The sequence below is a fragment of the Podarcis melisellensis genome (assembly GCF_964234715.1).
Source record: "Podarcis melisellensis genome assembly, chromosome: 1".
In the NCBI taxonomy this organism is placed as follows: Eukaryota; Metazoa; Chordata; class Lepidosauria; order Squamata; family Lacertidae; genus Podarcis; species Podarcis melisellensis.
In genome coordinates, this window is record NC_138528.1 from 124,560,868 (window position 1) to 124,571,857 (window position 10,990).

At 42.6% G+C, this 10,990-nt stretch overlaps 1 protein-coding gene across 1 annotated transcript in view; it reads left to right on the forward strand.

Annotated features, from left to right (window-relative positions):
• Positions 1–4,507, forward strand: part of PGAP1 (post-GPI attachment to proteins inositol deacylase 1) — a 54,370-nt gene extending 49,863 nt beyond the window's left edge. Inside the window, exons 26-27 of the mRNA XM_081913884.1 lie at positions 577–681; positions 2,082–4,507. Coding sequence (XP_081770010.1) covers positions 577–681; positions 2,082–2,220 — 244 coding nt within the window. The 3' untranslated portion in view covers positions 2,221–4,507. The remainder of the gene's footprint in view (positions 1–576; positions 682–2,081) is intronic.
• Positions 4,508–10,990: the final 6,483 nt, after the last annotated feature.

Below are 10,990 nucleotides of genomic sequence, written 5' to 3' on the forward strand. Positions count from 1 at the left end.
CCAAAATATAGTCCAGCCCCCCACAAGGTCTGAGGAACAGTGGACCAGCCCCCTACTGAAAAAGTTTGCTGACCCCTGATTTAGGCCAACTACTGTATTTTTCGCCCTATAGGACGCACTTTTCCCCCTCCAAAAATGAAGGGGAAATGTGTATGCATCCTATGGGGCGAATGCAGGCCTTCGCTGAAGCCTGGGAAGCGAGAGGGGTTGGTGCGCACCGACCCCTCTCGCTCTCCAGGCTTCGCGCAGCTCTCCGCAAGCCGTGGGAGGCCGCGTTGGGCTCCCACGGCTTGCGGAGAGTTGCCTGCATGCCGAAGGCTAGGCCCCGTGCCTGGGGGAAAATAATTTTTTCCCCTTTATTTCCCCCCCAAAAAACTACGTGTGCCTTATGGGCCGGTGCGTCCTATGGGGTGAAAAATACGGTAAATCATACATGACAGATGGCCATCCATCCTCTGCTTATGTATTATCTACCACATGTGCCTACAATATTCTGTTGCTGCTACTTTGTGTTTCCTTTGCAAAATTTGATTTTCAGTTTATTACCATGCTCTTTGTTTTTTCTCCCCCAAATAGGTACCATATCAAGCTTGATCCTGATCCATGTAGATCAACTGCTTTTCTGCTCATAGCCATTTTGGGTATACTCATGAATGCAAGCACTACAAAAGTTAAAACAAGGTACCTTAGTTCGTTATCTTCATTTCCCCCACAGTTTTGGTGTTTGAAGGTGCAGTTTGGCGGGGTGCGTTGTTTTAAAACAAAACAATCACAATTATTTTAGTCACATACAGTACAAGCCTTTAAGAGCATCTTCTGCCTGTTCCCACCCTACCCACTTATGTATTATCAGGATCACTTAGCAGTTCTTCCCAGACTTGGGTCTCCAGCTGTTTTTGGATTACAGTTCCCATCATCCCTGACCACTGAGTCCTTCTAGCTAGGGATGATGGGAGTTTTGTGTTTCCAAGCTGTTTCCTTTCTCTTTACTCTTCAGTGGGTGCGATTCAGAGAGGCTTCTCAAAATGGGAGTGTCGGGGAAGATGTCTTCTGCGAATTTCTCCCTTTAAGCCCCACACGTTATTATGGGCCATGCACCCCTGACTCTGTAAACCAAAAACAAGCCATGGTTGCAGCTCACTACTTCTTTGGAGTGAGACAAACCACAAGCCTATGTTTGTGCATAATGCTAAGCTGAACTGTGGCTTAGCTCTGGGTAGTGTGGCAACAGCAGGACCAGGGAAGAGCAAATAAGCTGTGATTTTCTCTTCTAGCACCAAAAGGCTTGCACATTCACGGTAAACCATAGTTTGGTTTACTGTTGTGTGCCAGGCCCCGAGTGGCCCCCTCCTACACCCCCATTTTCAGGGGTGATGATGGTTCAGCTCAACGCTTGCCATGTTAAGCCTCCATTTAAATGAGACTGCAATATTGAAATGTCAGGCTAGGATATGCCAGAAAGTTGGGTGGTTCAGTCCGATCCGAGTCATTCTTTTCTTTTTCGATTTTTTTATGTGTTTATTAAAAGTACATTCAGTGCATGGGAGTAGGGGGGAAGGGAGGCAGCTGCCCCCCCCAATCAATAAAAATACATAGCAAGCAGAGGTTCTGCCCCCGTCTAACAAAAGGTCTGCTCCCCCCCCCCACAAACAAAAATCTTGGCTACGCCTGTGATTCAGTGTCTCTGTTTTCAAGTCTTCAAGTAGTTCATGCAGGTCAGTTACATTCAGTTTGAGACGTTTTGTTATGGGGTTGCTGGGAGAAGAAATGGGGAGACAGAGGGCTGAGGAAATAGGGGGGAAAGAAACTTTCATTTTTTCCCATAATATATGAGCGGACCTTTTGTGTCAGCCCCGTGTGAGCAGGTATCTTAATTTTGCTGGCTTGACGAAAGATCAGACGGCCCAGGAGATGGTCTGTTGCAGTTGACGGGTTGCCGTGCGCTTTGTTTATGTAATATGCAGAAGTACTAGATACTCCCTGGTATTTCCCTGGGAATATCTGCATGCTTTATTATGCCACACAGCTTGCAGCCTTAATAACGGCAGAATTGTTTTACCTTATTTCCCCTTTCTCCACAGTAAACTGCTGAAGATTGCTGCACATCTCCCACTTCCTTTGTCTGTCGCCGCTGTGGTGTTTGCACCAATGCACTTAGACAGAATGCCATACTTCGTAATCATTCCCCTTTTTCTTCACGCGTTATGCTGCATTGTGTAAAGACTTTAGTTTACCAAAGCACCAAGCACACCAGGAAGCGCTGGCGGGAGGGAGTTGAACCAAGGATAATCTGGGACAACGTGAAAATATCATAAACATTATCTTCTGTCCGTGGCAGAAGTGAAAACAATGCTGGGCACATGTTGTGAAGGTTGATCCAGTTAGAAAGCATAGGGTTTTGTACCTTACTGTTAAAAAAAGAATCCTTGTAGAAACTTACAGCTCAGTTCTGAATCTGCCTCTGACAATGATGCTTTATTTTTGTGGTGTTGGAGCAGAGTTTCGGGGTTTTTAAAAAAACAAATGTGCACTTGTGTGTCCTGTATGCTCTTCGGGATGAAGCACCTTTGCTGTTGGCAAAATCCATAACCAATAAGACAATCCGAAAGTTCTTATTCCGTTAAAGGCAGCGGAAGTTACGTTTTGTCCTTCCTTGGGCCTGTACTAAGCTATAATGCCGATGCTGCTCAACTTGGTGACAAATCAAAAACTATTTCACAGATTCCATGTTTGTGAGATTATTGAAAGTGGTGGTGGCCCAGTACATCGATTTATATTCAACGTAACATAGTTTACTAAGTATATCAGCAGACGTGTATGCTCTTTGTACTGTTACACTGCAGTGTGAAGCTCAGGGCAGATTCTCGGGTGATTTTTTGTACATAGAGATTCATGCTAGTGTACATGGAAACACGTAGACAGTTACACGGATACCTACTTTAGCAATACTTTGTGTGGGGAATAACACACCCATATGAGCTTCCCAGTATGTGCATATGTTCAAGACCAAAATATGTATCTGTGCAGCTATTTAAATGTGAGTGTTTTAGTAAGGCACTTCTGGCTTCAGTAATCATCATCACAATCATACGGCTTCCAGCCGAATAAAAACACAGCAAAACATCACACATTAAAACTTCCCGATACAGGACTGCCTTCACATGTCTTCAGAAAGTTGTTTATATAATTTGACATTGATGGGAGCCACTGCTGAGAAGGCCCTGTGCCTGCTTCCCTGTAACTTCATTTCTCACAGTGAGGGAACCTCCAGAAGGCCCTCAGAGCTGGACCTCGGTTGTCTGGGCTGAACGATGGCTTGGAGACACTCCTTCAGGGCCAAGGCCATTTAGGGCTTTAAAGGTCAGCATCAACACCTTGAATTGTGCTTGGAAGCCAATGTACAAACTCAGATGACTAGGAGATGCTTCCCACATATATAGGCAGTTTCCTTGAAGGGCAATGAAATCCCGTACCATGTAAGCAATTTCTCTGCCTCAAGATCATATCAGTCACCCACAATATTAGCTTTAATTCTACTATATTGAGCTTGTTTTCTTTCGTCCATAACAAAAGGCCCCCAGAAAGCCATCGGCCTGAATTCTGGACAACCTCCAGTGGTTTCGTACAGACATTATTAAAACAAAATGGACCCCTGAGGTACTCGGTGAGATAATGTGTTACTGATAAGCTACTCAACACCATGGCGGTAACGGGAATCACTTGAAGGCAGAACTACACATTGGCACTCCCATCTCAACAAGTAGTCGGTGGATATGAGAAGCAAGTATTTATCTCTATGTACAAAGACGTTTTAAAAGAATCTGCCTTTGGGCATAACTGTTGAGTGGCAAATACTGATCACCTATATAACCATTTATAAAGGAGCAGCACGTTTTCTGTTACCTGCTGGTGAAATGTACCGGGTATGAATCCAACAGCTAATGTTGCTCCTCTTGCATTGCACCATCACCTTGGGGAAAAAAATGCAGTCATTTTGCAAATGTAGCCACTTACCTGCAAACCTAGCTGGTCGGCTCACCTGCATAGACACTTGTAGATTTTGTTATTTATTTCTGGTGCATCCATTGCCTTGAGACCTGAGTGCTGATCTTACACGATGGCTCGCTTCCTCTCCCTTTTGTAATCGGGGAAGAGAGCCATTCCTCTGAACCAAGTTAACAGTGTACACACGTCTGTCTTGCCTTTAACCAGTTTGTACCATTCCTGCCTGAAGTGCCTCAGTTAATTCTGGCTTGTATATATAGATATATATATTAATCATTCAGTTTTCTTGGATGCAAAACCTCTGGATTTAAAAAGAAATTCTTTTAACTGTAGAACTGGTACCGCAAGCCTGCTAACAAGTTTAGTACTTAAAAGCTGTTGTATGAACCATGAAGAGCTTTATAACTAGATCAAGTATTTTAAAACACTTCAGCTAGTTTTATGGTCTCAGTATCTTTACATAATTTTTATCCTATAAAAATTATATCCTTGCTACTCTTAAGAGGCCTTCGGGCAAACAGTACTCTTATTTCTTGAGATCTAATTTCCAGCTGATTACATGGAATTTAACTTGGTGAGCAAGTGACAAAAATTGAGTTGTTGGTGTACTCTGTGTGTGCACCTGTCCCTTGTTAGCTGGATTACTTAATAGCCTGTGCTAGGAGTTAGTCCTGATTGCTAAGCAGGGCTTCTTGCTTGCCATAGCTGGCGATGTGAAGAGAAGCTACAAGGCCTCCTGTGCCTCTTAATAGCTGTATGCTGGGGGGAATTTTGGCAGAGGCTTTTGCTCTCCTCTCAAAGTACTGCTCCGATAGAAAAGACGCTTGCCAAATGTTCCGTTGTACCAAGGGCACCACAGTGCTCTTCAAATCCATGTGTTGGCCTGGGTACTTGGAAGCCTGCTGCTTCCAGTCACGATGCTGACAAGAGCTTCTCCTTCATAACAGGTCCAGGTGCTTCTGAATTACCTGGCTTCGCTTCACAACTTTTTATTCTGCAGTTGGGGCAGGGGCAAAGCCACGCCCAGTTCCTAATTAGGTCATAACGGCACTGAACATAAGTTCATCTGTGAAATGGGTGAGTTGACTGCTCTTTGAATTAACTTCATATATCCTGTGTGGGTTCTACGTAGTTCAGATACGTAAGTCTTTTTAATTACCTTTTCTATGCGAATCAGTACGTTTGTAGTACTGCAGTGTTGCTTTTGCGATTTGGGTCTCTGATGTCGTTTGCCTTTTTTGCACATGGGACCATTTTCTGCAACCCATAAATAACACACACACCCCTTTTGGGCTTTTTTATTTGGAATTGCTGCTCTTCGTGAATTGAAAGACACCCGGTAGCACAAGCCTATCCCAGGAGTTCAGTGTGGTCTACTCCCAGATAAGTCTGCAGGTGTGCATAAGACATAGCTGTCAACCGTCCCTTATTTGGCAGGAAAGTCCCTTATCCCAGCGCCATGTCCCGCTGCTGTCCCTTATTGATGATGTCCCTTAAATTTCCCAGGTTTCAAAGGAAGCAGCTCCTCTCCCTCCCTCCCTGCCGGCCAGGGAGGAGGGAGGCTCCAACCATGTTGCTTGGCTGCGTTGCTCACCCAATAAGGAGTCTAAGAACGACTGGGGAGTGGAGCTTACATGCTTTGTGCCGATCAAATCAGCCGCGTTGCCTGGGGACTCGCCTTTGCTCAGTGCTTCCCAGCAGAGAGGTGGCGGTGGTTTTCCTTGCTGCATCCCCTTTGCTGGGTTGCTGCGCTGTGGGAACCACCTCTTGAGGCTTCGTTTGGCTGCTGGTTGTCTAAAATCCCTTATTTTGGCTGCTGATCCCTTATTTTCAAGGCTGCTGGTCCCTTATTTTCAAATCTGTAAGTTGACAGCAATGGCATAAGGTTGCTATCCTACACAGCACTGGGTAGTGAAGACCCGGACTAGGTGAGTCCTTATGAGGCCACCTAAAGTGGCCTGCCAGTCCCTATCTTCCTTCCCACTGCAGCAGATGGCTGAGAGGAGAGCCTTAAATCTCTGCACCAAGCCCAACACTGATTGGGAACGTGTGTGATGGGTGCCTGTATCTACATTTGAATTCTGCTCTCTGTACGTGGCGATACATGTGTAAGTGCAGAGCATGTACTTTGGCAACGACCACCATTGTTGGCGTGTGGCCCTCAAGAGGGTGGGCCCAACCTTAAAGTGGCCCTCAGCCAAAAAAAATCTGCTTATACGAGCTACCCAGGGAGTAAGTCTCATGGAACATCACACACTTCTGAGTAGACATGCATAGTGTTGCACTGTGAAAGGAATATGGAAATTCTGCAACTGAGTATTTTGTTTAAATGAAAACATCACTGAACTTTAAGCCACATCCAAAGTAGCATGTGTCTGTCTGGTTCCCCCTTGCTGCCGCCATCGCTGCAATTTAAGAAAATGCTCCCCTGAAAACATTTGAATTGCTTTTTGTACGTTCAGAAAGCAGTTTGGGGATTATGAACAATAGCTGCCTAAAGACGAAGGGGTGGGGGTTTATTTCCCCCTTCCCTTTGGACTGTTAGGTATGGGAAGTCAAAAGTGGTGGGGATTTTTTTGAGGCCAACCAGGAGGGTCTGTCATCCACAACTTTGCATAACTAGTTCCTTTGTCCCAAAGAGGTACTTCTTGACTTAGGTTTCTCAGAAAGCAACCCCTTTCCCCCCACCACTGCATAGCAAACCATTTTTGAAACTTGGGGAGAGGCTTTCAAAAATATGTTTATGGTGGTTTGAAGCCCTTCTGTTCAAAGGAAGGATGCCTGAGTTCTTAAACATTCCCAGAATAGTTCTTTGGATCCTAGCCTAGGAATCTTTTATTATTATTATTTTATTTTTATTATTATTATCATTATTATTATTGACCAGATTTGAGAATATTGCCATTAGGTTATATGCCTCAAAAAATGATTTGTTACCTCCACAAAGAGATGCTATGTATATCTAAGTTCTGATCACAAATTCTGCTCTGGTGCCTGTGAACAAATGTCAGAAGTACATGGAAACCATGTACTTTCTGATGATGAAATCACTTTAAGCAAAGTGATGACTTGCTTGCGCACTTGAACCTCAATGTCATTTTACGATGCAAGCATTTCATAAACTTCAGTTCTTAAGATATGGTGTGTGTGCTCTGTACTATTGGTACAACAATGCTTTGTCTGCTCGCTGCTGTATATGTTATGAACAACTTGAGAACTGTTAGCCACTAAGCAGCCTAAAAAGTTCATTTTGTAATTCATTTATGTTTAATATGATAGATTCTTACTTAGTTTAGTATTAGATTTTTATACCCCTTTTTAGGAAAAAAAAGCTAGATCGCAACAGGAACTAGCATTCTCTATAATAACACTATAAAGTTTTCATTTCCTAAAAACTCATGTACTTCACTAAATTACCATCAATTAACATACCTCTGAATATTTTTGCCAATGAACTATGCTTGATAAATGGATTTGTACTTTTGAAGCAATGTGGCAAGTGGATTCTTTATTCATCTTTACAAGTGCCTGGTATTCTGATACCAGTCTGCATAATAAGGATTTATGATAGTTCAGATTATCTACAGGAAAACCTTCCTTAGGAAGCATCTTGTTTATATACTTGATTTAGAGTTTTACAGAGCAATTTCACGCATATCTACTTAGAGGGATGCTCCATTAAGTTTAATAGAACTTACTCACAAGTGAGCGTCTGTAGGATTTCAGTCTTAGCCCAGTTTTACCAAAAGTTTAAATTCAAAATGGCAGCGCTTTCCATATCCCAAATAATGCACGTTATATAGGAGCAAATTCTACAGTCTTTCAGTAATGTGTGAAGATTGTATGAAAGCCCAGGTACCCTGAGTCCCAGTCCATAGAACCGACACATTCAGACACACTTTTTAAATAGCAGCTCCCCTTACTGTGCATGACATACTACTAAAACCAAGTAGCATTTTCATGCAGAACGGAGAGGCATTTGTAAAGATGGAAAGTCAGAACTACAGCAGTCGTGCGTGAAGGTCCTGGAGCACCCCTTACAAAGCTCTCTCAGTTGTAGTCATTATTCCACCAAAATGAGTTGGCTGTTCATGTATTTAAGCAAGACACAAAGCTTAATTTAAGGAACTCGGCCCAATTCTGTGCAGCCCTCTGTAATACAGGCCATTACTTGTTGATGTGACCCTTGAGGGATTGGCAACCTTGTCTAAAAGAATTTCTTGTTTTAGAATCTCACTAAAATGTCTTTAAGAGTTTACAGTAGGCCTTTGCAACGTGTAACCCGCCAGCCACATATGGCTGCTTTATTAGGAGTTTGCAAAATTTACTGGTTTTGACGCCGGCTTTGTGATAGCAAAAAAACAGGGTGGAAGTAGTAGCAGGAGCAACAACTGACAAGCTGTAGTGTATAGGTCTTTGTTGAGTTTGGACCCGTGTTTTGCTCTTAAACTGACAATGCTGATAAACCTAATGTGTTTTGTATGAAGAAATAGCTCCACTTCAGTGTGTGGATTCAGAAGTGAAATTAATATACCGTGCAAAACCCTAAAGAGTGAAACCTGATTTAAATCCCCACTTTTCCAGTCAAGCACATGCCTTAAATTAACTAATTGCATTTGTAACTATCTGTAGCACTAGACTGAATTGTTTGAGCCCAGTGAATGTATTGTGTCACTGTTTGATAAAAGGAAGCAGGGACTTCATCGATGCCCTGATGCATTATCAAGGTTGGGTCACCCTGTTTCAACACTTGGTTATGGGCATGGTCACTTCAGTGCACATACAGACCTACCACGCCCAAAATCTGTTGTTCCTCCAGTCGGTTTTCTGTAGATGGAGTCAATCCATACATGTATTTCATGGTATGTGCAAATTTGCCCCCCCCCCCAACATTGAAAACATTGACGGCTATCATAAACAGGAGGTCTGTGTTTACATCTGAAAGACACAGATCTCTCGAGGGAAGCAGTTAAACTTCTGAGTCAGTATTATTGCACAAAAGATGTGTTCCGTTATCACAGTGAGCTACGGTTTATTGTGAAATGAACGAGCCCAGGCAAGTCTTAGGCTCCTATCGCCCTCCTTTAGCGCAATCACAAGTAGGTGATTGAAAGCTTTCACTTTGTCCAAATCCGACAAACCAGTTCATCTTAACAATGCTTTGTTTGCAAATAAATCAGCTTCGTAGCACATGGTTTGAAGGTGGCCTGTTTCAAACAAGCCATAGCTTAAGCACCTCATAGTTTGCTGGGTTCAGATGAGATCGTAAACTGCAGTTTATCAAAAACGAACACAAAGGCTTCCTCAGCTGCGCCAGAAGGGGAAACGAGCACAGAAGCCCACGGCTAATTATTTCTATACTGTCTTTCAATCAATAATAAAACAGTTAAAGTGCCAATACAAAAAGAAAAAAACAGGATGAAAATTGCATCTTAAAAGTTCTGAAAGTAAGAAGGCCTTTGCTTGTTGCCAAATGGACAATTAAGTTGGTGAACCTCTGAGGAGAGCATTCCATATACAGGGGAACCTCACTGAAATTGCCCACCTCAGATGGCATGGGCACCTACACGATTGTTGCCAAATACTGCTTTAAAATCTTATGTTTAACCTTTCAAGTTCTTCACAAACTTCGTTAACAGCTGTGTTCTGGGGGAAAAGTGGGGTGTATTTTTAAAACCCTCTTATTGCAAATAGTCAAAACAAAAAAATTCCTTCCAGTAGCACCTTAAAGACCAACTAAGTTAGTTCTTGGTATGAGCTTTCGTGTGCATGCACGCTTCTTCAGATACACTGAAACAGAAGTCACCAGACCCTTCTATATAGTGAGAAGGTGGGGAGGGGTATTACTCAGAAGGGTGGTGGGAATGGGTGATTGGCAGATAGCTGTGATGAGCCTGTTGACGACTCTTAACGACTGCAATAGGTCTTACAGGAAAAAGCAAGGGGTGAGAAGGTGAAAAATGGCTTTGTCATGTATAATGAGATAAGAATCCAATGTCTTTGTTCAGACCAGGTCTCTCCCACCACCCTTCTGAATAATACCCCTCCCCACCTTCTCACTATATAGAAGATTCTGGTGACTTCTGTTTCAGTGTATCTGAAGAAGCGTGCATGCACACGAAAGCTCATACCAAGAACTAACTTAGTTGGTCTTTAAGGTGCTACTGGAAGGAATTTTTTTGTTTTGACTATGGCAGACCAACACGGCTACCTATCTGTAACTTATTGCAAATAGTTCCTAAAGTTTAAATGCACTTGTGTTGGATTCTTCTTCATCTGTTTGCTTCCAACATTTCTTTAAAATACTAAGCTTATTTATTCTCTTCCTTTGTCTCCTTTCTCTATAAAACAATCCCTTTCAGTGTTTCATCTCTTCTAAGCATCTTTTTTAAAGTAGATATTCACTAAAGATATGTGTGTTCATTCTTATATCTGAAATAATTAAAAGAAATGAATGGAACAACAACAGCAGCAACCACTTTTGCCAAACTATAATATCATTCCATTTTATTAACTTGATAATTTTCAATACAAGAATGAATTAAAGATGCATGGTTATTTAGTGGAGTATCCAGGAAAGAGTTGTGGCAGAAATGATCTTGAAACATTTTGATGATAATTTCAGTTTTAAAAAGCTGACGTGATTCCTTTCAAAATTATTTTTCCATACAATTTAAAGACAATCATTGGCTTGGAAGCAGCAATGTTCTTGTGTGACCAATGGTGTCTTCTACTTGTGTAAGATCCAAGCTCCATTCCACGCCTCCAAATTTCTTCCAGTTCCTTCTCTCTGCAGTCAGCCTTGCGCTGCATCCCACACGATTGTGTGGCGTCTCTCATGCTCTACTTAACATGGCCGAAGTTACCTGGGGGAACAGGTCAACTTGTGGGGATATCAAAGCAGTGTAATTTTGCAAATTTATATTGGGAGTGGGGGAGTTGGTATGGATGTTGATGGAATTGGGGATAGGCACGATCAGTTTGA